General features: G+C 48.6%; 1 protein-coding gene across 2 annotated transcripts in view; it reads left to right on the forward strand.

Annotated features, from left to right (window-relative positions):
* GALNT17 (polypeptide N-acetylgalactosaminyltransferase 17) overlaps positions 1–1,970 on the forward strand; it is a 434,901-nt gene extending 432,931 nt beyond the window's left edge. For both annotated transcript variants that reach the window (XM_045786142.2, XM_087868355.1), the window contains exon 11: positions 400–1,970. In XM_045786142.2, the coding sequence (XP_045642098.1) occupies positions 400–528 (129 nt within the window). In that variant the 3' untranslated portion in view covers positions 529–1,970. The remainder of the gene's footprint in view (positions 1–399) is intronic.
* The last annotated feature ends 24,914 nt before the right edge of the window (positions 1,971–26,884 follow it).

Raw genomic sequence — 26,884 nt, forward strand, 5'->3', positions numbered from 1 at the left:
AAGTCAGACCTCAGATCTCCTTGGAAATCCCCCCACTCGGCGCTTGTTGCCTGATTCAGCCATTCAGAGTGGTGAAGCTGATACATTTTCTGACTTGTGGGTTTCTGGAGGAGGCTCCGATGATCCCTCCCCCTGTGCAAAGAATTTCGGTGGGACTGCTCCCCATGAGAGGCCACGTGCCAGGCACTGCAGTGGTTAAACCTCTTTCCCTGTCTCTCTCTCTGTCCACGTCTCTCGCTCTGCCTTTCTGACTCTCTCTGTTTCTTTCTCTCGTTCTCTTGTCTATCTCTGTCTCTTATTCTCTATATCTCTGTCTCCATCTGTCTCTTTCTCTCTTTGTCTCTGTGTCTCTCTGTGTTTCTGTCCATCTGTCTGTCTTTCTCTCCTCCTCCTACCCAGAATGGAGCCATTATGAACAAGGGCACAGGGCGTTGCCTGGAGGTGGAGAACCGGGGCCTGGCTGGCATTGACCTCATTCTCCGCAGCTGCACAGGACAGAGGTGGACAATTAAGAACTCGATCAAGTAGTGGGGAGCAGCAGGGGCCCCCAGAGCTTGGCCCCCGGGACGGCGTCTGCCCGTCTTCTGGACCAGCCGCACTGGTGGAGAGACAGCAGGAAGCCAGTAGGTGCTCAGCGGGCCTCCCGGGGCTTCTCCAGGGCAGCACAGGGGCCCCAGATGGAGATTTGGTGTCCCCTTCAGCTGCCATGAGGCCCATGCTCCCTGGAAAAGCCCCCCACCCCTCCTCTGGAAACCCGGGAGCCGCGTCTTCTGCCGCCTGGATGTGGACCGCGTACCGTGGAGTGAAACCCCCACGTGCTCCGTGTCCTCTTCCCAGCCACTCTCAGGACTGGGACTGGCAGGGGCCCCTCCTCTTTCTCATCTCTTGCAGCTGCAGCAGCTTCTGAATGCCACCCCCAGCCCTCGACAGAGTGGGGGGAGGTGCTCAGCCGCATCCCATCTCCCCCTCTTCGGAGGAGGCCCTGAGGCCCTGAGACTCCGTGTCCCTTGACATTGCTTCTGCCCAGATGCCCATTTACAAGGCGGGCTCCACCCCCAACCTTTCCATCAGACGGGCAGCCCTGGACTTTTCTGGACCCTCCCTTAAGATGGTCTGGAAGGAATTAACGCTTCCACGGCCACCCACCAGGGCACGAGGCTCCCAGGTTTCTGGGCCAGCAGCTCTGCCTGTGTCTATAGGGAGCCAGAGACAGGAAGCGGCCGAGCGCATAGGGAGGTCGTGGCTGTGAGGGAGCCCCCAGGGCTGGAGCCAGGCCGGTGCAGCTCTGCCCTCCCGGGGACCAGGGAGCCCTGACTCACGGAGGCTGCCACAGGCGCCTCGTCCTGGAGCGTGAAGACTGAAGCCAGCAGAGCAGAGGGGGGCCTGGACCCTGGAGGATGCTCTGTGTTCCCCTTGATTCCCCCCGTGCTCTGCCGGCTGACAGGGGAGAAGGCAGTCGATTCCTCTCTGAAGAGTAATAATTTTTTTCGATTGCCCTCTGGTTAGGGTGCACTTATAAATCAGAGTTAATATATGGATGCGTGTGCATGCCTGTGAGTACGTGTGTGGCATGCGTGACAGCGTGTGCGTGCGTGCATGAGTGTGTCTGGGCGTGTGCGTAGGAGTGCGTGATAGAGCAGATGTCAGCGTGTGGCCTTGGGCTTGTCGCTTCATTGCTCACCTGGATCAGGACAAGGCTGCTGGACGCTTCGGGGGTTGGCCACGCGTCTTTGGCCCGGAGGATGTGGCCCAGCCTTGCCCCACATGGAGCCCCAGATGGAAGGCTGTCCCTTCTGCCGGTTCCCTCTCTATCCCTCATGCTGTCCCCGAAGGCCAAGCCCTGCCCAGAACCAAATCCTGTAGACGCCCAGTTTGGGGTTCACAGTGTCTCATTTGGTGACATCTTATTGGTGGTCACTGCCCGCCCCCTTCCTCCCTTGTGAAATAAATACATGTGAGCACTTCCCAAAGTAGCCTTGTTTGCTTCTTGGTTCCTCCAGAACCCGGAGCTCGGGTGGAGTTCCTGGAACACGGCACAGGGTGCCTTTGGTGTGAGGGTTTGGTCTTACTGTAAGCAACAGCCCTCAGAGCAGAGGCTGAGACAGCCAGACTGCACTTGGACTCAACTTCCCCCCAAAGCAGGACAGAATTTAGCATTTGGCACTCACTCACTAACACCCTGGTGGCCCCCAGCGTACGAGGGCCAGGCTGGTGCAGGAAGCTGGAAAGAGGAGGAGGGTTGAGGTGGCCTGGCTGCGTCACCCTGATCCACCCATTCCTGATGCCATGCAGCCACCGACACCTCTCAAAACCACAGAGCCGGCGGCGGAAGCATCTGCCCCCTTTTCTCGTGGAAATGTGAAATCCATAAAGATGCCAGACTTTCTGCCATGGAAATGGGTATGGTCAGGGGTCCCCTAAGCTAGGACAGCCCTTCTTCCCTTTGAGGAGGCCCAGAAGGTCCATCTTGTTGGCTGTGACACAGACACCCATAGCAATGGACATTCCCATTTTTCTTTTGGGTTCTACGAGAACTGGGGTCCATGAGCATGTTGATGGAAAATGCTACTGTTGGGCAATAAGGAGCTCATCAGACTTTAATATTGGAGTCTCGGGGCCACCGTGAAGTGAAAAGAGTGAAGGTCTGCAGGTTCCCGGGGGGTCAAGGGAAATGTTGGGGTAATATCACAATACGATGCCTTGGGGGGGCATGGTGCCCCGGCTGCACCATTCTCCCTCTGTGTGCGTCCTGAAGGAAGAGTAGAAAGAAGGCATCATCCTGTTTTACCGTTGGCTGAGGTTTTGACCCCAAATCCCAGTGAGGTACTCAGGGGGCCCGGGTAGGATCCTTCATTCAATGGCCTCAAACCAAAGTAAGCCGCGAGAGCTGCTGGGTGCTCGGGTGGCGTGGGAGCCCGCCCTCCAGTGCATCTGGGGCTCCTTTGTACTCCCAGCTGCACCTCTGTAAGTATCGTGGAACTTTCGAGAGGGAAGTGCTCATCTTCGTCTTCGGTATCTGCTGCAGCAGGACGCGACGTTCGGGTTTGCTTGTGGATGCGTGTTGGCGGGGGGCATGGTGGTGGTGCTGGCTCAGGACCACGGGGGGCTCTCTGCGTTCATACGGGCACCTGCTGTCACTACTTACCTGGGCTACCTCCCAAAGGCTCGGCTACCTGGAGACACCGGCCGGAGCCCGAGGCCAGCAACCCAGGACGGCACCCTCTTCCCACAGGGTCCTTGTGGGCCTGAAGATGGGAGGAGTGGCGGGCCAGGGGCCAAGGCAGAGAAGAGGAATGAACAAAGGCAAAGGGGGAGGAGAGAAAAGAGAAGCAGGGCCCTGGGGAGCCTTGTGTCCCAGTCCTCGGGGGGAATTTGGAAGCTCCAGGGCCCCACGTCTCTGCACAGTGGCTGCGAGCTCCAAGCGTCGGGCTCCAGGGACATCTCACCCTCCTTCAGCAAAGGGCGGCAGTTGGCACCATCTGTAGCTGGGGATCTCACTCCCCGCCCTCACTGGGGGGCCGCTCCAGAGGGGGCCGAGCTCGGACAGCCTCTGCTCCATGCCCCCTCTGTCCCCTCAGTCCCTCACCTGCGCCCCCACTCCCCTGTCTGGTGACTATTTCTTCTCTCGTTTCCCCTCTCTATTTATATGGCAGAAAACATCACAGATGGTGTTCCTGACACATGTCCAAGCCTCATCGCCGATGTCTCTGATGCTGTATGTGTTCTTTCTCGAATGCCTTCTTTATATGCCTATTCTGGTGGCCAGAGGAGGAGAAATAGGGAAGACTGGGAAAGCACAATCTGGGCCAGAAGCCACCATTTTAACCCACTCGGAGCCCTTTGGCTTGGTTTCCTGAAGCCATTTCTCTCCATCTGATATATCTTCCTACTGTTTCCCAGAAGTATCCCAGCTTCCCAAAGGGTGGAAGTCGGGCTCGGGCAGAGCAGACGGCTCCCATGGGCCGCCCCATGAGTTGTCCCCGATTTGCATGCTGTTTCTCTCCTCCTAGTTTGTTTGGGACTGCTGCTCTGAGAAAGGCTGAGTGACAGCCCCGCCAACCACCCCCCACCTGCGTGACAGCCCCCCAGGGGATGGGCTCGGGAGGGGCCTGGAGCCTGTGCAGGAAACCAGGAGGCCCAGGCCAGCAGGAAGCGGACAGGTGCCTGGCCTTGGGCTCCCAGTCCCTGCTCATTGCCACCATCTCGTCATGTTTTTGCTTGATTTTTCTTAAGTTTTTAGTGTAATTTCCGTGTAGTTAACAACGTGTTATATTCATGTCAGGTGTACAATGTAGTGATTCAACACTTCTGTACATCACCCAGTGCTCATCGTGACAAGTGCGCTCCTTAATCCCCATCGCCTGTTCCCCCGTCCCCCCCGCCCACCCCCCTCCCCTCCGGGAACCATCTGTTTGTTCTCTATAGTTAAGAGTCTGTTTCTTGGTTTGCCTCTCTCTCTCTTTTTTTCTCCTTTGCTCATTTATTTCTTAAATTCCACATAGGAGTGAAATCATATGGTATTTGTCTTTCTCTGACTTATTTTGCTCAGCCTTATACTTTCTAGTTCCATCTGCGTTGTTGCCAATGATGATTACATCTTTTTGATGGCTTAGAAATATTCCATTGTGTATATACCACATCTTCGTTATCCATTCATCTGTGGATGAACCCTTGGCTGCTCCCATAGTTCGGCTAGTATAAACAGTGCTGCTACTAAAAGCCAACCTCCCCTCGCTCCAGATGGGCAGGTGGGCTGACAGGTAGTTCATCAGCTCCTCATCCGTTGCCCTTCCTCTTGCCCAAATCACGAATCTGAGTCTCTTGGCCACTCCGCTTTCTCACTTATCGGGAACTTGGGCATAGCGATCGGCGGTGGGCCCCAAACTCCAGAGGCCCCATTTCGGTTCAGTTCAAGACTCCTTGGAAGAGAGGGAGGGAAGGAAGACGGAGCTCAACTTCATTGAGCAAGTGCATGGTCCGTATCTTAGTTTTTACCTTTTTTTTTAAATTTTTTTAAAGATTTTATTTATTTATTGGACAGACAGCCAGCGAGAGAAGGAACACAGGCGGGAGAGTGGGAGAGGAAGAAGCAGGCTCCCAGCAGAGGAGCCTGATGCGGGGCTCGATCCCAGAACCCTGGGATCACGCCCTGAGTCGAAGGCAGACACCCAACGACTGCGCCACCCAGCCGCCCCTTAGTCTTTACCCTTTAAAGCTCGTATTTGAAAGAAGAACATAGATACAATATACAGGGTCTCCCCACCCCTGGAGCCTGGACAGTCCCAAAATGAGGTCTACCCCTATCAGCATAAATGGGGATCTTGGTGTATTTACAGAGCTCAGTGTTCTTGCCCCCAAGAGGCTCCAGCTGATAGCTCTGGCGAGTGTGGCTACCAGCTTGATTTTATTGGCTGCCTGTTGCCGTGGGCTCCCAATGTTGCGTGAGCACAAAGAGCCAAGCTGAGGACCTGAGAAAGCCAGGCAGGGCTCACTGGTGCCGCTGATGGTGGCAGAACACAGAGACTGTCAGGCCTGGCCTGTTACCATCATCATCCTTAGTCAACAGTCAGAGGCTTCTTGATACCCCAAGGTCAAAATATCATCTCATTCACTCTTTCATTGGATACCCACCTATATCACTTGGTATCTGCTTCATACCCTCTATAGACAGCCTGTCCTAGGGCAGAAAACTCCTTCTGCTGGTGAGCCAAGGAGAAGCCAAATCTCAGCAACCTCTTCCACGTCTGCAGCTCCAAAAATAAGATTAACTGTGTGTTACAACCCACAGTGTGCCTTTAAGTTTTAACACTGTGGGGTTATAACAGAAAAACAACCATTGGCATCCATGTGGTCAGTGGACAGAAAATTCCCTTCTGCCACCCGGCGAAACGGTGAACTTTCTTGGCTAGGGAAGCCGCAGGATGTCACATGTTGTGGAAAAAGGTGTATCTGCTGTTCCTTAGGAAAATCCATAGACAGAATCCTTCTGAGAAAAAACACAATCCTCACAGCCCCTCAGAGTTGACCTCATTTATCTTTCATTGTCGTGTTTCTCAAATATGTATAAACATAAAACGGCTTTGGCTTCTAGACTCGTTACTGCTCTAAAATAAAAAAGAATGAAACTTGACCACTCTCTCACACCATACACAAAGATAAACTCCAAATGGACGAAAGACCTCGATGTGAGACAGGAATCCATCAAAATCCTAGAGGAGAACATAGGCAGCAACCTCTACGACATCGGCCAAAGCAACCTTTTTCATGACACATCTCCAAAGGCAAGAGAAACAAAAGAAAAAACTTGTGGGACTTCATCAAGATAAAAAGCTTCTGCACAGCCAAGGAAACAGTCAAAAAAACTAAGAGGCAGCCCATGGAATGGGAGAAGATATTTGCAAATGACGCTACAGATAAAAGACTGGTATCCAAGATCTACAAAGAACTTCTCAAACTCAATACGCGAGAAACAAATAAATCATAAAATGGGCAGAAGATATGAACAGACACTTCTCCAATGATGACATACAAATGGCTAACAGACACATGAAAAAATGTTCAAAATCATTAGCCATCAGGGAAATTCAAATCAAAACCACACTAAGATACCACCTTATGCCAGTTAGAATGGCAAAAATTGACAAGGCAAGAAACAACAATTGCTGGAGAGGATGTGGAGAAAGGGGATCCCTCCTACATTGTTGGTGGGAATGCAAGTTGGTACAGCCACTCTGGAAAACAGTGTGGTGGTCCCTTAAAAAGTTAAAAATGGAGCTACCCTATGACCCAGCCATTGCACTACTGGGTATTTACCCCAAAGATACAGACGTAGTGAAGAGACGGGCCATATGCACCCCAATGTTCATAGCAGCATTGTCCACGATAGCTAAATCGTGGAAGGAGCCGAGATGCCCTTCAACAGATGACTGGATTAAGAAGTTGTGGTCCATATATACAATGGAATATTACTCAGCTATCAGAAAGAACGAGTTCTCAACATTTGCTGCAACATGGACGGCACTGGAGGAGATAATGCTAAGTGAAATAAGCAGAGAAAGACAATTATCATATGATTTCTCTCATCTATGGAACATAAGAACTAGGAAGATCGGTAGGGGAAGAAACGGATAAAGAAAGGGGGGTAATCAGAAGGGGGAATGAAGCATGAGAGACTAGGGACTCTGAGAAACAAACTGAGGGCTTCAGAGGGGAGAGGGCTGGGGGAATGGGATAGGCCGGTGATGGGTAGTAAGGAGGGCACGTATTGCATGGTGCACTGGGTGTTACACGCAACTAATGAATCATCAAACTTTACATCAAAAACCAGGGATGTACTGTATGGTGACTAACATAATATAATAAAAAATTTTTAAATAAATAAATAAATAAAACAAAAATAAATTTACAAGTCGATACAAACAAATCTACAAATTCAATAAAACTTAAGTTAACGCTGGCTCAGCCTGATGGCAGCCTCGACTAAGTTGCCCCTGCTTCGAATGTGGTGTTGGCAGACCCGCCCCAGCAAAGGTTTTTCTGTGTCTTGTGGGAACTCGAATCTTCCTCCTCTTTTCCATACTCCAGCTGTTCTTGAACTATGGACTCGCCATTCATTCCTTCCACGCAGGACATTCGTTCATCCCAGCTCACCCGGGATGCGGCTAAGGATAGAGCAGGGAGCGAAGCAGACAGAATTTCTGTTCCCCTGGCTTTCTTGAGGGGCAAACACATTTATATCAAAATCTCCATTCCTTTTTGTCTCCTTCACCTGGGACGGTTACTGTAGAACGATTTAGTGCCGGTGATGTCATGACACCAATTCAAAGCCCTGTCCCAAGGTCACGGTGGGGGCGCCCCGATCATCCGGCTGTGCTGATGTTAGTTTTTAGATAATTACGGAAAGGAAGGCACACATTTGAAAATCTTGTGGATGTCTTGCAATTGCAGGAGTCAGAAAACATGCAGGTGCCCGTAAAGCACCAGTTGGAGGGATACCTGGGTGGCTCAGTCGGTTAAGTGTCTGCCTTCAGCTCAGGTCATGATTTCAGGGTCCTGGGATCGAGCCCCATGTCGGGTTCTCTGCCCAGCGGGAAGTCTGCTTCTCTCTCTCTCTCTCTCTCTGCCTGCTGTTTTCTCTGCTTGTTCTGTTCTCTCTCTCTCAAATAAATAAAATCTTTAAAAAAAGAAAAAAAGGAAAAGCACCAGTTGGAAAAGCACAGTTTTCTTGGGTCACTTCAAATTCCGCCAAGTGGGATAAGCAGACCTATAACGGGTCTCATCCCTCTGGGACTTGTTTTCAACTCTTGTTTTTCTTCCAATTGCTCACCTTTGGGTCACTCCCAGACTTGGTACAATATGCAGGCAACTGAAATATCACAAGATTTTTTTTCTCTTCTAATTTTCAGTGTGGAGCAAGAGCTTTTGGGACGGGACTTGGGAAAGCATCGGTCAGGGTGAGGTTTAGAGATTCAGCGGACTGGACTAATTTTTTCACCAAATCCATAGCTCATTGGTAGGTAACCTAAGTCCCAGGGGTCTGGGCTCACACCCACTATACAGCTCGGAAAGGCCAGAAAAGCGGGGTTTCCAGTGACCACACGCATGCAGGCCCTGGGTAAACAGACATGAGCATGAACTTCAGACGCTGAGGTTTCTGCAACAGCCGTTGGCACGGTCGCTGGTTAGTTATAAGGCTGGGGGTCATAACGCAGTCGTGCAGAGAACGAAAAAGAGTTTGCTGTTTTTCTTTTAAGATTTTATTTACTTATTTGAGAAAGAGCGCGAGAGAGAGCACAAGCATGGGGGGGAGGGGACAGAGGGAGAGAGAAGCAGACTCCCGGCCCAGCAGGGAGCTCGATGCGGGGCTCAGTCCCAGGACCCGGAGATCATGACCTGAGCCGAAGGCAGCTGCCTAACCAACTGAGCCACCCAGGTGCTCAGTCTAGGCTGCTCAGGTTTTAAATTTGCCCCCAGACTTTTTGCCCTTGAAATCACACACAGACCAGTGAAACCTCCCCGTCCTGGCCCAAGGCACCAAACCAAGTTCCAGTGCCCAAGGTCACGTCACCAAATTTCTCGGTGTCACCACAAGCCACAACCTCTAATTCAAAATTCGTGATGTTTGGGTTAAAGCTGCCTATGCGTTTGCTCATACGAAGAAGCCTTAGAAAATGAAGAATGTAAACAGAAAGCTATTTAACTTCCTCAATGCCTCCAAAACCCCCTTGACATGCGTTCCACCCCTCTGTTGTTCATACCCACTTCTTTTATTTTTTTATATGATAATTCTATCTTTAATCGTTTTGAGAAAACTCCATACCCTTTTTCCATAGTGGCTGCACGAATCTGCATTTCCACCAACAGTCTATGAAGGTTCCTTTTTTTTTTTTAATGTTTTTTTTATTATATTATGTTAGTCACCATACAGTACATCATACCCACTTCTTACACGTTCTTTGAAGAGCGCCCTCACCTGGTGTCAGCGTGGCCAGAGGAATGTTCTGGTTCCGGGCCACTGTTTCACACCGCAAGTTCCCTTTGCCCACAGACGCCCGGCGCCAACGAACCATGAATTTGTCTGAATTGGTGAGGTTCTAAATGTCCCTTGGGGCTGTTTTCTAGAATTCTTTGAGAGGGTAAAAGGACTGCTCTGGCCCCTGGAGTAAATCTGTGCTTCTTTCTGGATTTTCGGTGAGGTTCTAATGAGTAACCAGCACGGTGGTAGGCTCGAAGCGGGTGACAGGTCAGAGGAAATGGTTCTCTGCATGAGCCTGGGGAGAGAAAAGGCCAGAAACCCCCATCAAGCCTGTGCTCAGACTGTCCACGGCCTGACTCTGACCTGACCCTGACCCTGACCCTGACCCTGACGGACAGCCCCTGCTGTCTGAGGCTCTCCTAGTGCTTGTGACAATCTCCCCAAGGTGTCACATCAGTCAGGGCTCAGCTCTTGACAGCGCCTTCAAAATGAGTGAGGACAGCTTAGTGGAGGAAAGTCACCACCTCTGAGGAAGAGAGTCCGTGCTGGGTTGTTGCGCTGGGAAGTTAGTTGCTGTTGTGTGTTTTCACTTTGTGTTTTGAGGGTTTTTTTTTTTAATTTTAAGTTATGCACCCTTTAAAGATCTTTTTTTACCCACGAAGAATTTCCTAGAGGCATGAGGAGGCTGGACACCGATTCCCAGAGGCTGACAAAGGTGAGTGCAAGCCAGGATTTCTCTCAAAGGCACGGAAGGTTTAGTTTGGGTTTGGGTTTCAGTTTGGGGTTTTTTTCTTGTTTCTATTTCTTTCCTTGCATCGCTATTGGTTTCATCAGGCTGGTGCTAACTGCCAGCGTTTGGTGGGATTTTTCCGGTAGGACGGAGCCTGCCTTGCGTCTGGAGAGTGGGGTACCAAAGTGTAATTATCGCCGTAACTACAACCACCACCGTGATCCCAGCACGTACCGTATGTGTGTTCCCAGCGACCTCTCGGCAGGTGCTACCATTTCGCCTTTACAGATGAGACACCGGGGCCCAGAAAGATCGAGAACCTGTCCTGATCTCACGGACTGCGCAAGTGGAAGGGGCGGGTTGCAGACCCCAGTCTGTCTCGCCCAAAAGCACGTGTTCATAACCACCAGGCTCCACTGTCTCTGCAGGTGGCTTTGCCCTGCGGCCTCTGTCCTAACATAAAAGCCCCAGATACGAGAGGAGGAGGAGGACTAGGCTGTTAGCAGGACCGTGTCTAGGTTCTCTGCACAGATCCTTAGATGACAGAGGAGCTGAGATTCACTGATGTCATTTAGCGTGTCCCCGAGTCCCGGGAGCACCTCCATCCCAACAAGGCGGTGGCTGATTTAGAACAGCCGGTGCTGCCCTAGATTCTGGGCTCCTGCCTCCAACTTCTCCCTTTTTATCAGCTTGAAGTTCCAGCAAACGTGCCCTCTGAGGACGCACAGAGGAGGAGAAGCCAATTCTGCCTGAAATGGTTCAAAAAATCCTCTGCAGGCTAGGAGAATAATCTGATTCAAACAAGAGCAAAAAAAATGTTTTTAATGTAATTTACCAATTAATTGATGGTGGATTAGAGAAATTAGATAATACAAGTAAGTAATAACGAGAGGAAGATAACATTAATAATCCCACCGCCCAGAGAGACCTTGAAACACTGCTCCTTGCATTTATGAGTGTCCTTCCCTACTTCTTCCCTGCATGTGGATACCCATCACTTCATATATATAATACATAATGGGGTTGTAACATGATTAGGTTTAATGACATAAATTGAAGTTCCTGCACTTTGGTCCGAAGAGCCAGCTGCATTAATGCATGCTGGGGGAGATACGGCTTAGCAAGCATCTAGTATAAAATGAAATAAGCTTTATTCAACAGTTGCCTTAATATGGGTCAGCAAGCTCCAAAAGAAGCCAGTGGGATCTTGGAGCAGAAAATCCAGAAAATCCAGTGACTGTCCTGCCCCCTTGGAGTCCACTCAATGAATGGGTGGTAACGAGCCCAGAAATCACATCTTATATAGGAAGAAACCAAGTGCGTTGAACTTGGCAGACATGGTTGTTGCCTTGAATACTCAGTGGACCACCGAGGGTTGGGGTGGGAGAATGTCCATGGGAGATAATTTGGATCTCTTCTTTATGACCCAGAGAGTCAGAAAGCGGCCACATGGATGGAAGCGAGGCTACAGCTTCAAGCTCAGTGTAAGAATCTGCTTTCTAAACAGAGCCATCCACCCAAAGCGGGGATGGAGGGGGGGATCTCAGGAAGGCATGAGTTCCATTCTCAGGGAGATTCAAGCAGACTAGGTGGCCTTTAATGTCAGTCAGTCCTGTGCTTACACGACCCTACTGTTCTCAAGTAAACCTTGTGATGGCTCCCTGTCCCAGCCTCCAGTGCTAGTAACAATGGGACGTGTGTGCTGGGTGTCAGAGAGCTTCTTTTCACGGAGGTGCGCGTGACAGCTGGGGGATGAATGTTGTACTTGGTACGTATCATTTGTGAAGTGGTGGACCGGATTTGACCGTTCAGAGTTTATTTAACTGATGACTCATGAAAAGGAAAATAAAACACATCATTTCTTTCAAAAAACAAAAAAAAACATTGCTTGATCTTTAATCATGGGCAAAGTCAAAATGTCCATGCCTAAATGTTTGTTTCAAACCAATGCAACAGGCTTATTTTAGGCCCAGCACTGAGAAGAGAAGGAATTATCATACACTCTTGTAGTTTAAAATTTCTCCCTGGGAAGAGGCACATTTCAGGTATAGAAGGATTCCAAATAAATTATATAGATATTTCACCTAAGGAGAGGGGAGCATAATTCTCCACTCCGTTCATGTGACTTCCTTCCAAAGAATACAGTATGGATAGGGGGACGGAATAACTTGACAGTGGAGACATCTGACAAGGACACTACATCAGACACGTGACGGTCAACATCAACACAAATCATGCTGGAGGTAGGTACCACTGATATGATGTGATGAAATGGCACTTTCCTCTGCTGTCTTCCTCCAAAATAAAAAAAAAAAAAAAAAACAAACCCCAGAACCACAGTCAAATCATTAGAAAAAGAGCAAATTCCAGTAGAGGGGCATTCTACAAAATAGCTCACCAATTAAACCATCAAGGTATTAAAAACAAGAATGGTCTGCAAAAATGTCACACAGTCAAGAGGGGTCTAAGGAGACAAGAAAACTAAATGCAATGTAGTGTCCTGGATGGGATCCTGGGACAATAAGGAAGAAAAAAAAAAAAGGAACTCTGAATAAATCATCAACTGTAGTAAATAATGATATATCATGGAAACAAAAGCAAAAATAAACGATTGGGACTACATCAAAATAAAAAGCTTCTGCAAAGTGAAGGAAATAATCAACAAAACTAAAAGGCAACCTGTGGAATGGGAGAAGATATTGGCAAATAATCCAACTACGAAATGGGCAGAAGACTTGAACAGACACTTCTCCAAAGAAGACATCCAGACGGCCAACAGACACATGAAAAGATGTTCATCATCACTCATCACCAGGGACATGCAAATGAAAACTACAATGAGATATCACCTTACCCATGTCAGAACGGCTAAAATCAAAAATAGGAGAAACAACAGATGTTGGCGAGGATGTAGAGAAAAAGGAACCCACATGCACTGTTGGTGGGAATGCAAACTGGTGGAAAACCAGTTTGGAGGTTCCTCAAAAATTTAAAAATAGAACTACCCTATATCCAGCAATCCCACTACTAGATATTTACTCAAAGAATACAAGAACACTCATTCAAAGGGATACACGCACCCTGTGTTTATAGCAGCCTTATTTACAACGGCCAAGATATGGAAGCAGCCCAAGTATCCATTGATTGATGAATGGATAAAGAATATGTGGTGTACACACACACACACACACACACACACACATACACACAGAGGAATACTACTCAGCCATTAAAAAGAATGAAATCTTGCCATTTGTAGCAACATGGATGGAGCTAGAAAGTATTATGCTAAGTGGAAAAATTCAGAAAAAGACAAATGCCATATGATTTCACTTATATGTTGAATTTAAGAAACAAAACAAAGAAGCAAAGGGAATGAAAAAAAAACAAGAGTGAGAGAGAGATAAATTAAGAAACAGACTTTTAACTCTAGAGAACAAACTGACGGTTACCAAGGAGGAGGGGGGTGGGGGATGGGTGAACTAGGTGATGGGGATTAAGGAGTATACTTGTCATGAGCACCGGGTGTTGTATGGAAGTGTTGAATGACTATATCGTACACCTGAAACTAATATACCACTGTATGTTAACTACACGGGAATTAAAATAAAAACGTAAAAATATTAAAATTAAAAATATCAATATTGATTCATTAATTATCACAAATGCATCATACTAATGTAAGGTGTTGATGATAAGGGAACATGTGTGTTGGAGGATGTATTATGAGAAACTCTCTGTACTACCTGGCAACTTTTCTGTGGTCTAAAACTGTTCTAAAGTCTACTACTACTTAAAAAAAAAAAAAAGGGCTCCATGGGCATTGTCTCTCCAATCATCTTAGGCACAGGACGCCATGGTCTGGCAAGTGGCTGTCCACCTGTCCAGGAGATAGCACCGCCATTCTCTGGCACTTGGCCATTATTAGCTATAACGCAGAAGCCATGGCCCAGGGGCATTTTTCAGCAGGAACCATGAGAGTGCAACGATAAAGACAGCTTAGTCAATACCATTAATGGCTATTATGGAAAAGCCAATTGGGATTTGGATCAGCGGGAATCCATCTTTCTGCTCCCTTAAGGAGTATGAGGATATATCAGCAGCTGCTGGCTGTCTAGCCAATCTCCCCCTTTTTGGTAAGAGAACCTCGGTATTGCTGGGTGCAGCAGGGTGCCCAGCGAGGAAGCCGCATTTCCCAGCCTCCCTTGCAGATGGGGGTGGCCACTGAGAGGTAAGTACAAGTCATTCCTCTGGGGATGCTTTTTAAAGAGGTCCATTCAGGGGCACCTGGGGGGTTCAGTGGGTTAAACGGTGGACTCTTGATTTCAGCTCAGGTCATGATCTCAGGGTCATGGGATCATGCCCCACATTGGGCTCCATGCTCAGCGCAAAGTCCGCTTGGGATTCTCTCTCCCTCTTCCTCTGCCCTTCCCCCTGCTTTCTAGCTCTCTCTCTCTAAAATAAATAAATAAATCTTTAAAAAAAATTAGAGGTCCATTCAGCTTGGAGATACACCCTTTGGCCCTAGACCCCTCCTTTTTTGTGCCGCCTGGAACACGGACAGGATGGCTTCGTTTTCAGCACCAGATTGTAACTATAAGGGGACCTTGAGAACAGTATGGCAGCAAGTAAAGGCAGCTTGGGCCCCTGCTGGAGCTATGGTACTAGCCCTGGGCTGCTACTTAACAATTTCTTTACATGGGAGAAAAATAAAGCAAAACATAAACCATTTGTTTATGCAATAGTTATTTGGAATTCTTGACCTATGGCGTTGAACCTCATCTTTATTGATTCAGAGACAAAATTTCTTCTGATTCAGCAAACCTGATGCAGGGCGGTCTAAAATGTCAGGTGCAATGGTTCAACCCTGAAGGTACGGACGTGGGGTGGTGTGGGAACCTTCTGGAGCTCATATTTTGCAGGTGAATTAGGTCAATTAACCACTGCAGCACACAACAACCTCTCCCTGAAGCAGTCCAAACAACCCCCTGAACACTGGCTGGCCATTAAAGAGGAGAGAGAGCCCCCCGCCCCCGGCCTTGGTTAGGCAGCGTTAGGACACATGACTCCAGATGAGATGAGAAAGGCAAGAACTTCTCAGGAGACCATCCCTGGAAACTTCAGTGTCAGGAAAGGTGACCTGGAGAAGAAGAGCCCAGCACCAGGCTCTCTTTGGCCAGCCTATATTGAGGATTTAGGCCACACTTCTACCACCCACATCCATTCCCTCCAAGAGCATAGCCACCATGACTACATATAGTTCCTAATCTCTTTTGAAAGTAGGTGGGATCATGTGACTACATTTCCCCCAGGACGCTGTGAGTCAATGTGATGGGTGTCTCTTTGGGGCTGAGCTCGAGGAACGGAATTGCCTCCCCCATGCTCCCTTTCCCCTTCGGGGCTGGATGCAGGCAACAGTGGGATCTCAGGGGACAGTGGAGCCATAAGGCAGAAGGGTTCTCAGTCCCTGAATGACTGCATGAAAGAGCCCCTCTCATTGACCAGAACACCACAATTGTTTTGTTGAGCCATTACATGTTGGGGTCTATTTGTTACTGCACATTAGCCTACCCTAGCTAATACAAGATCTTTCGTGCATTGTGTTAGCTATCTAATGCTGCGTGACGAATAATCCCAAAGTTTAGGGACTTAAAACAACATGTTTTAACCTCACAGTTTCTCTGGATCAGCTTCTGAAGGCAGCTTCCCTGCATCCTGGCTCCAATTCAGATGTTGGCTCTGGATGGAGTCATTTCAAAACTGGACCAGGGAGGGATCGCTTTCTAAGACCTATGGTTGTTGGGATGATTCTGTCCGACTGAGGATTTCCATTTTTTGTGGGTGGTTGGCCCAAGGCCAGAGGCCTCAGTTCTTTGCCTTGTGGTCCCCCTGACATGGCAGCTTCATCAGAGCAAGCAAGAACACCAGAGAGAAAAAGAGCCGGCAACACTGAAATCACAATCCCGTGTAGTCAAACCTCAGAAGTGAAATCCCATCACCGTTGCCATTTTCCACTTCTAGAAGCAATCACTAGGTCTGCCCCACACTCAGGAAGGGGACACAAGAGGGTCTGGATGTTGAGAGGGAACAATCACCAGGCGCCACTCAAAAGCTACCTATCACACACACTGAGGCCCCACAAGAACCCTGCGGAAACCCAGCATTTACCCGGATTTGGTGAGGCCTGTCTGCGGGAGGGAACCGAGACCCAGGGAAGCGAGGGACCTTGGCCAGGGTTGTCAGTGCTACATGGAGAACCACCTGCATGGCACCCCCACCTGTGTCTGTCTCACGGTCCCACCTTGCAGGCTGCAGGTGCATGTGTCCCCCAGCAAGCCCGCGTGGGGGAGCAGTCGATGGCATGAGAGCCGGAAAGAGAGGCTCCCCCCGCCCCACTGCGGTCCCTGTGCAGGGTCCCTGCTTCCAGGAGCTGCACTCTGGTCCCCAGCCTCAAATAGCTGCCCGCTGCCCCAGGAGGGAGCTGTGAGGGTGTGTGTGTGTGTGTGTGTGTGTGTGTGTGTGTGTGTGTGTGTGACAGAGAGAGAGAGAGAGAGAGAGAGAGAGAGAAGGAAGGAGAGAGAAGCAGGAAGTGACAGGGAAAGACAAAAGAAACATCCAAAAAGACAAAAAGAACCACGTTCGGAGGGACAGGGAGAAATAAGCAGAATTAGAAACGCAGACGAGAGACATTCAGAGGGAAAGCAAAAGAGACAGAAACAACAGAAAGAAAAAGAAAGAAGGAGCGAGATAAGCAGACAGCAGGGAAGACCGGCAAGAGAGAAACAAGCAGAAGGGAGCGGGCTGGCAGTCCCAGGTCTCTGCCAACCTGTTCGGGGAGGAATGCCCAAGGGGCTCCTCGCACCTGCATACCCAGCGCCCCCTGCTGGAAATCCGACGCCACTTCCCGGCTACCTGTTAAGAGGACAGTGAATTGTGGGGTCGGCCGGCGGGGTCTGGCCGGGGTGTGCGGAGCGGTTGCCGGGGCCGCCGAGGACGGCGACACGGTGTGCAGGGGAGCGGCGGGGCGTGCAGGGGGCGGGGCGCGCGAACAGCCCGGGCTCCGGGCAGGTCCTGCCTCGCCCTCGGCTCCCAGCGATGCTGCCGCACCCCCTGCCGTTGCCCAGGGTAATTTCCACCGCTCCTTTCTCTAAAGGAGTTGAAAGAAAACGAGGGGCTTGCGGCATTTGAGTGACTTTTCAGGACGTGGGGAGAAGGAGGAGCCCAGAACTCTCTGGTATCTTCCCCGTGTGCGCTCTGGTCTCTGGTCTGACAAATGGTCCCAGCCCGGGGTTAACCTCCTACCTCCTGGCATTTGAGGGCCTGCCAGGCATTTTTAACCTCTTCCATGCTGTGGACCCTTTTGGCAGTCTGTGGAAGGCTATAGACCCCTTCTTAGAATAACATTTTAGAAATGTGTAAAATAAAGTAGGTAGGAAGGACTACAAGGAAACCCAGTTATATAGAAATATACAAATTGTATGATATAGAAATGCATGTACCTTGTTATTAATATGTTAAATAAAAGATGTGATGGGTCTAATCACTATAATTTCAAAGTTGTATGAGGGGGTGCCTGGGGGGCTCAGTCGGTTAAGCATCTGACTCTTGATTTCCGCTCAGGTCGTGATCTCATGGTCATGAGATCAAGCCCCAGGTCGGACTCCGCCCTGGGTGCGGAGCCTGCTTAGGATTCTCTCCCTCTGCACCTCCCCCCTCTAAAAAATTAAAATTAAAAAAACAAAGTTGTATGAGTATACATTGCAAGATTTCTGCAACAACTCATTTGACACGAAACGGTGATTTCTGTTGGTGACAAAGGTGCAGGTACTTTTCACCCGTTGTGGCTGGTTGGCGACTTTCATGATTGAAGGAAATGCTGAATTTCCTTTGGAGGCAAAAGAAACTAAGCACCAAATCCCAAAGTGAGTTCAAGGCAGCCAGTAATTCATTGGATGATTCCCTGGCCACTGATAATAATGGTAACAGAAACACACTTCGGTAAAACAATGGTGGCCAAAACGTCTCATGGGCCGATACCATGCAAAAGGCTGTATTTCATCCCATCTGTCCACCCCATCCTCCATAACGCCCAGATCGTCCCACAATATCCCAGAACTGTGCTGACTTCCTGGGTCATCACGGCCAGCTGCCATACCAGGGGCCCTGGGAAGGGAGTCTGGGAACCTCCCTGTCAGCCTGCCCCAGGGAAGCCACTGCATGAGGCTGTCACACTAGAACGTGTTCTGGTAACTAATTCTCCCCGTTACTCTTTGCTCCCAGCTTTCTTGGTTCCAAGTTCCATTTCGCCACCCGCTGGGCCAAAGATGCTTGCCTGTGTCCCCGGCTCGGACGACCTATTTTCAACACCTTTGTCTGGTTGGTTCCCACATGGAGCATTTGCCCACGATCTCTCCGTAAGTACAGAGAGGACACACTTTGGTCCTCCTCTGGGACCCATGGGGCCTGGGAGAGCCTTTCCCATCAGGCCACTAAGATTAGTAACAGATACTGTTGGTGGCCCTCAGGCCTTGGCTTTGGCTGACTTCTAGTGTCTTTTTGCCTGGGGGCCTCCAACAGACACCAAGCGATGCCTGACAGGAGTCATACATAAATATCCAGCCTTCTCACTGCTCAAGTGGGAAAATTCTGGGCCAGAACGTTAGGAAGGCATCCATGCCATTTCCCCGAATCTCCCCCACAGAATTAAGCTCAGGTCATCTGAGCCGTGGCTGACTTTGTCAGCGGCCTTCCTGTCCCTTCCCTACTGGTTTTCTGCTCATCCCAAATAAACTGCCTGCACTTGAATCTTTATCTCAGAGGAATTGTGGTCTGGGGAGGTAGAGCTGGTCTAGAGCCCTTTCATGGGTGAGGACAATCAGCTAAATGGATCCAGCCTTGAACCCCATTCCAGGCCCTGAAGGCCCTCTTCAGACACTTTGTGAGGGGTAAGGAGCTCTTTGGTGGGGTCTTTCTAAAACTTCCATGTTTGTGCTCGTCCGTCGAAGTTACTGGGGATATATCTAGGGGGCAGGAAGAGGGTTCCCGACACTTCAACTTTCTCCAAGTCTGGAAAAAAGAATCTCTCTCCTTCTCCATGCTCTCAGAGATACTTTACTTTCTAGATTCTTCCTGCAGAATAGTTAATGAAGGCCCTTCCATGAGTTCAGGATTTTATAAAGGATAAAAGCCGTTGGCTTCGAGCACTTTAATTAATGATCTACCATAATTTCCCCCTAAGGCAAGGCTGTCGCTAACTCTCCAGAAAATATGGGGAACAGATGGTTTATCCAGCTACACAAACAATGACCACGTCTGGGATCCTATCCCTTGAATACAACAAACGATTCAAAATCCAGGCCACAGAGCCAGCACCAACCGTCGTAGCTACGACAAGAGACCCGAGGTCACTAGGAGTCCAGGGCTGGTTAATTCTGCTCATCAGGGCACCCGGCCAGAGGCCAGTTACTGTGCCCACATCTCACAGGTGGGCATGGCCAGGAAACCCCTGACCCTCATAAGGCTGCCTTTAGGACTGGCGAACATGACCGAGACAAGCTCTAAGGTTGAATATGGGATTCAAGGCACCAGGGACAGCATAGAGAGAACCATAGGAAGTATGCCAGTGAGTAGAGGAAAACTCTGGAAACTTCTGGCCTCGGCCTGGGTCTTCACAAAGGTTTCAGGAACGAACACAGTGCCATCTAGTGAGCAAGAGACAAAGTGCTGTAACTGAGCACTTTGGCTTCATTGGCTGGCCAAGCCCCCCTAAACTTGGACAGGTTTCTTCCTGACTCTAGGCCCCTGACCTCCCTTTACTAAGAACATCTACTTTAGAAAACGTGCTAATGAAAAGTCTTTCTCTGCCCTTTGGAAATATGTATACAGCCTCTCCAACCTCTTGCCAATTTTCCAACAAAGGGATGTCTTTCTCATGGACCCGGGAGCCATCCCTTCAATGGGTCCTCATTCAGGAAGACAGCACCCTTATCCCGCAGTTTCCGGGGGTGGGGGTAGGAACCTAACGTAGATGGAGCCGCTTAGCAAACCCAGATGGCCGAATCACAGACTTGGGAGTAACTCAATGTGCTGATACACCCCATCGATTGGACTCCCCCGAAGCGTCCTCGAAGGTTTCTGTACCAGCTCCCCCCATTGCTTAAAAACTCCCCTGCCATTTGCTTCAGCAGAGCTGAGTTCAATCTCTCTCCCCTATTGCAATAGTCTTGGCTAAAGTCTTCCTTGCCTGTTCCTCTTTGCTGCCATTTTTCTTTGCCATTCTTAACGAACTCTTCTGAGCCTCTCCCACCCCATCCGTCAGGGTAGATGTTGTCCACCCCCAGTTCTCCCAGGGCCCTCTTGCCCATCCCGCTGCCCTCACTCGGACAGCCCCTTCATCCTGGGTACAGAAGTCTGGATCAGAGCTGGGAGAACGTGTCACTCACTGATTTTTTTTTTCCGTTGAAAGCAATCTTCTCTGTTGCTCATGGGTTTCTGGGTAGAAGGACAGCCTTCTTGATCCCATTCCCACACCAAAGAGGCTGTGATCCTGAGACAGATGCTCGGGCCCTCAGACTCCTTTCCCTGGGACACCTGCACTTCGGTGCCCCTCCCTGGCTCGTTTAAAAAATACTCATCACCCACAGTCTGCAGCTTCAGGTCTCGTGGTCCCCGGTCCCAAACATCAACCACAAATACAAATTCTGAAAAATCGGGTTGTTGACAGTTGTTTGAAGAGCCCTCTGTAAATCCTTCGGATATTCTAGAACGTTTCTTTACCTTGGTGGTCAATTTCTGGTACTGCGTCCACTTTGAAGCTAGAAGAAAATGGGCCATCTCAACCGCCTTTATAAACAGAGCAGGGAGAGTTGCAATCCCGGCCAGTAGTGGGAGCGGAGGCAGTGCTGGCTGGGCCAAGTCTCACTAAGGTGCACATGGGACCCGAGCTTTATCCATTTCAGATTTCAGGAGTGAAATGACAGGTGCGTTTCTGTGTGGGTGACTTTGGCGGGGAGGAAGTTCGGGTCAGGAGAATGACTTCTCACTCCACATTTTCCTGAAATCTTCATTTCAAGGCAGAATATTCTGATGTAAAGGGTTCCTATAATTGTATGTGTCTCCTGAGGTCCATAAATGAGCTGCGATTTTATCCAAATAGAGTAGACTTGAAATTCAGGGTCTCTGAAGTGCAAAGATGCACATTAATTCATCTCTCGGACCTCCTCTTCCTCTGGAGCTCCTCTGCCCGACATGATGGATGGGCAGGCTGGTGACCACAGACTTAACAGTTCACGGTGACATAGTTCCTTCTATTCCCAAGCCATCTTTCCAGGTAAATAGGTGATTCAAAGTTCAAACTTCTCCTCTTTGTCTCTTCCAGTTTCGCAGAGCTGTAATTGATATGGCATTAGTGCATCTTCTGTAACATGATGATGCGATATCTGTGTATATTGCACACGGATTATCACAGGAAGTCTCGTTAATACCCATCACCGCGGATAGTTACAATTTTTTTTCTTGCGATGGGGACTTTTAAGATCTATTCTCTGAACAATTTCCAAATGCAACATAGTAGTGTTGACTATAGTCACCATGCCATTCATTGCAACTCCAGGACTTCGTTTGTCTTATAACTAGAAGTTTGTATCTTGGGCCACCTTCCCCTGCTGCTCCCACCTCCCATCCCCCACCTCCGGCAAACATCAGTCGTTCTCTGCATCTATGACTTTAGCTTCTTTGGATACCACAGACAAGGGAAATAAATCATATGGTATCTGTGTTTCTCTGACTTACTTCACTTAGCATAATGCTCTCAAGATCCATCCATGTTGTTACATACGGCACGGCTTCCTTTTTTGCTATGGGTGGATATTATTTCATTGCGTATATATACATCTTATTTATCTGTTCACCTGCCGATGGACACTTAGGTTGTTTCCATGTCTTGGTTACCGTGAATAATGCTGCAGTCAACGTGGGGCGCAGACATCTTTTCAAGAGTGTGATTTTGTGTCCCTCAGGTAAATATCCAGCAGTGAAATGCTGGACTGTAGGGTAGTTCTATTGGAATTTTTTGAGGACCCTCCATACTGTTTTCCATAGTAAACTACACCCATTTGCATTCCCACCAACAGTGCACAAGGGGTCCCTTTCCTCCACATCCTCATCAACATTTGTTATCTCTTGTCTTTTTGATAACAGCCATCCTAACAGGTGTAAGGTGTTATCTCCTTGTGGTTTCGATTTACATTTCCCCGCTGGGGAAGACCCCGCTGGGGTCTTGGAAAAATGTTTATTAAGCTCCTCCACCTATTTTTAATTCAGTTTGGGGGTTTTTTTTTTTTGTTTTTTTGGGGTTTTTTTTGTTTTTTTGTTTTTTTTTTGCTATTGAGTTGTCGACGTTCTTTATGTATTTTGGGTATTAACCCCTAAGATGACTTGCAAACATTTTCTCTCATTCTGGAGATGCCTTTTCATTTTGTTGATGGTTTCCTTCACTGCACAAGAAGATTTTAGTTTGATGTGTCTCTCGTCACTTCAAACCTACGTATCCTCACATATCACACGTCTCATGTATATGCCACATGTATTCTCCTGGAAGCAGGGCTGGAGGTGCAGGGTGGGGCAGGTGTCTCTGGTCTCTGTGCAGCCCTCAGGACCCCTGCTGACCTCTCTTGGGATGTCCTTTATTTTGTGTCCCATGAATGGGCTCCACAAGCAACCGAGTTGTGTTGGCATCTCCCTATGGTAACCAGAGGCACCTTCCGGGCACAAAGATGCTGTATTTTGTGGCTACCTTTGCCTGTCCCCAGGCGTCTTCTGTACCATTGGTCCCTTCACTGATTCCAGGTCCCTACGATGGTGCCTGCAGAAACGTCTAGACTCCCTACGGGCCCTGACCAGGCCATAGGAAAGTGGAAGCCTCACCTGTCTCACTGGGCTGGACACTGTTTCTACAGTACTCTGGCCACCACATGTTGGTGCTGGGAACACTGTAGGTGATCTGTTTTCCTACTAAATTCCAAAGCTCTGTCTTTGGCTTCCTTCCAGCCTCGACCCCCCCCCCCCCCCCCGCCAAATGTCTCCTGCACATCCCCATTATTGAAAGGAGAATGAGGTTGCCCTTCTTCCTGCGGAGCAGAACCTCCCTGCACTGAAAGCCACACGAAAGTCTATATTCAAACCCCCCAGCTTTGCTCCTGCTCTATAATGGAAGATTATTGGATGCTAGAAATCCTTTTCTCCATCAACAAAGCCTGCAACTGCGGGCTTCCTATTAACCGAGGAAAGTGGAATTTGAAATACAGAACTACACAAAGACCTTTTGTCCCAGGCAGCAGCCACCGTCTCTTTGAAGCAACGAACCTTCTTATTTAATAGGGGAAGGCAAGAGACCTCTTGGCATATCCAAGAATCAGGAATTATTGGGAATGTAAATACATTGGTTCATAATCTAGGAAAATGTGAGCCCTTGTTAAACAAAAATTTCCACGTACGCCCATCTGGGGGGAAGAAAGCATTCAAAGCTTTCATCAAATTCTCAAGATATCAAATTACCAAAAAAGTTAAGAACTGCTATTTTAAGACATCTATCTGGTTAGTCCTGACAGTGTAGTTTGCCCCCTACATTTGTAAGCATTTTAACATTTCAATTGATAAAAGCTCATTATAATTACCTTGCCGCACATTGGAATCCCCCAGCACCTCTCTGACATGGAGAACAATATTATTGCCCTGATCCTACAGGTGAGAAAGACAAAGCGCTGATTTTCTCATTCTGGTCCGGCAGCTAGCAAATGTGGCCAACTTTAGAGAAGGCCCCAGAGCCTAGAAGGTCAGACCGAGAGAAAGACCTTGGGGGAATGTCTTGGCCAGTCTTGGTTTTCAGGGGAGGAAACGAAGCTCTGAATGAGAGGCTTACTTGCGCCCTCCCCGTCATCACTGGTACAGAAACAAGACTGGAAGGACTGACAGCCTCGAAACAGGATCAATTCTGGCCCCGAGAAACAGAGGATCTCCCATCCAAGTTTCTTGTACCTGCAAATGTTGTTGCCAACCCTAACTGGCAAGACCAAGGTTTGATAGAAAACTGAAGACGGGGGCAGGGGGTTAAAAATAACATTAAAGACAGATTTTTTTTAAAGGTTTTTTAAAAATTTTTATTTATTTGACAGAGAGAGAAAGAGAGCACAAGCAAGGGGACCGGAAGGCAGAGGGAGAAGCAGGGTCCCTGCCGAGCAGGGAGTCTGATGTGGGGCTCGATCCCAGGACCCTGGGATCATGACCTGAGCCGAAGGCAGACACCTAACTGACGGAGCCACCCAGGAGCCCCTAAATACAGATTTTAAAACACAGCTAATGAAAATTCTGTAAGGAATCTCCTCTCAAAACAAATCAAATTCCTTGGCATTAAAAACTCTGTCTTGTAAATCATCCTTTTCCCAAATGACCATGTTTAATTGTTCAGTGATTGCCGGCCGCACCCTGATGTGCTACGGCAGCTTTCCCTACACGTTTCAGGGAAGGCAAAGCAAACTGCCTCTTTTTTTCTTTTTTCCTTTAGTGTTTGTGACAGTTCCTACTGGCTTGTCAGCTATTTCTCCCTCCCTCCTTCCCTTCTCCCTCCCCTCTTCCTTCCTCCTTCCTCCCTCCCTTCCTTCCTCACTCCCTCCTCCCTCCCTCTTCCTTCTTCCTTCTTCTTTCCTTCCTTCCTTCCTTCCTTCCTTCCTTCCTTCCTTCCTTCCTTCCTCACTCCCTTCCTTCCTCACTCCTTCCTCCCTCCCTTCCTTCCTTCCTTCCTTCCTTCCTTCCTTCCTTCCTTCCTTCCTCTCTCCCTTCCTTCCTTCCTTCCTCCCTCCCTTCTTTCCTCCCTTCTTTCCTCCCTCCCTTCCTTCCTTCCTTCCTCCCTCCCTTCCTTCCTTCCTCACTCCCTTCCTTCCTCACTCCTTCCTCCCTCCCTTCCTTCCTTCCTTCCTTCCTTCCTTCCTTCCTTCCTTCCTCCCTCCCTTCCTCCCTTCCTTCCTTCCTTCCTTCCTTCCTTCCTTCCTTCCTCCCTTCCTTCCTTCCTTCCTCCCTCCCTTCTTTCTTCCCTTCTTTCCTCCCTCCCTTCCTTCCTTCCTCACTTCCTTCCTTCCTCACTCCTCCCTCCCTCCCTTCCTTCCTTCCTTCCTCCCTCCCTTCCTCCCTTCCTTCCTTCCTCCCTCCCTTCCTGCCTTCCTCCCTCCCTTCTTTTCTTTCTCCTCTCCTTCTTTTTCTTCTTTGTATTTTCCCCCCCTGGCCACTGCTCAATCTTGTGAACCCATATGTGGCCTTTTCATAAATTCTTGCATCTCTGGGCTTGGCCTTGTCATCAGAGACCCAGAGCTTGCATCAGAACACAGCATGCTTGGGGCAACTGGGTGGCTCAGTCGTTAAGCGTCTGTCTTCGGCTCCAGTCGTGATCCCAGGGTTCTGGGATCGAGCCCTGCATCGGGCTCCCTGCTCCGCTGGGAAGCCTGCTTCTTCCTCTCCCACTCCCCCTGCTGGTGTTCCCTCTCCCGCTGTGTCTCTGTCCAACAAATAAATAAAATCTTAAAAACAAACAAACAGCCTGCTTGGAGCTGATGCCCAGTGCTTCCAACAAGCACCACAAGGTGGCGAGCACACCTGCTCTTGAATGTGGCTGTTTAACGGGGCTAAACCGAGTTGTCTGCAGGTTTAAAAAAACCAAAGATTTAGCTGTTGGGATAAAGGGACAGCATATTTGAAATTTTTGAAACACACTGCTAAATCACCCTTCAGGAAGGATTTACCAATTTCATCTAACAGCAGTGTGTAAGAATGCTTTTTTCTTCACATCTGCTAACTTTGGTTATTATTTTTTAATAAAATATTTATCATTATGACTGCAAAAAAAAAAAAAACCCAAAGATTTAAAATATTTGGTTTATCCATAAAGCTGAATTATTTCAAGAATTCATTTGGAAAGAAGACAAACAGATGGCCAAGAGACTCATGAAAAGATGCTCAACATCATTTATCATTGGAAAAATACAAACCAAAACCACAGTGAGATCTCACCTCACACCTGTTGGAATGGCTAAAGTCAAAGACAAGAAATAACAGGTGTCGGGGAGGATGTGGAGAAAAAGGAAGCCTCGTGCGCTATTGGTGGGAACGCAAACTGGTGCAGCCACTCTGGAAAACAGGATGGAGGGTCCTCGAAAAATCACAAATAGAACCACCACATGATCTGATAATTCCACTATCATTTACCCAAAGAAAATGAAAACAGTAATTCTGAGAGATATATGCGCCCCTATGTTTATTGAAGTATTATTCACAGTAACCAAGATATGGAAGCAATCCAAGTGCCCGGTGATAGATGACTGGGTAAAGAAGATGTGAGATACACGTGTGCTTGCGTGTGTGTGTGTAATGGAACAAGATCCTGCCCCCTCAACAGCATCGAAGGACCTAGAAGATATTTTGCTAATTGAAATAAGGCAGAGAGAGAATGACAAATACCATATGATTTCACTTATATATAGAATCTCAAAAACCAAACAAATGAATAAACAAGAAGAAGGAAAACAAACCAAAAGAAGAATCAGACGTACATATACAGAGAAAAAACTGGATGGTTCTCAGAGGGGATGGGCCTGGGGGGACAGACACGGTGGGTGAAGGGGGGTGGGAGGTAC

The sequence above is a fragment of the Ursus americanus genome, chromosome 2, assembly GCF_024610735.1.
Source record: "Ursus americanus isolate L20-20 chromosome 2, mUrsAme1.1.p, whole genome shotgun sequence".
Lineage (NCBI taxonomy): Eukaryota > Metazoa > Chordata > Mammalia > Carnivora > Ursidae > Ursus > Ursus americanus.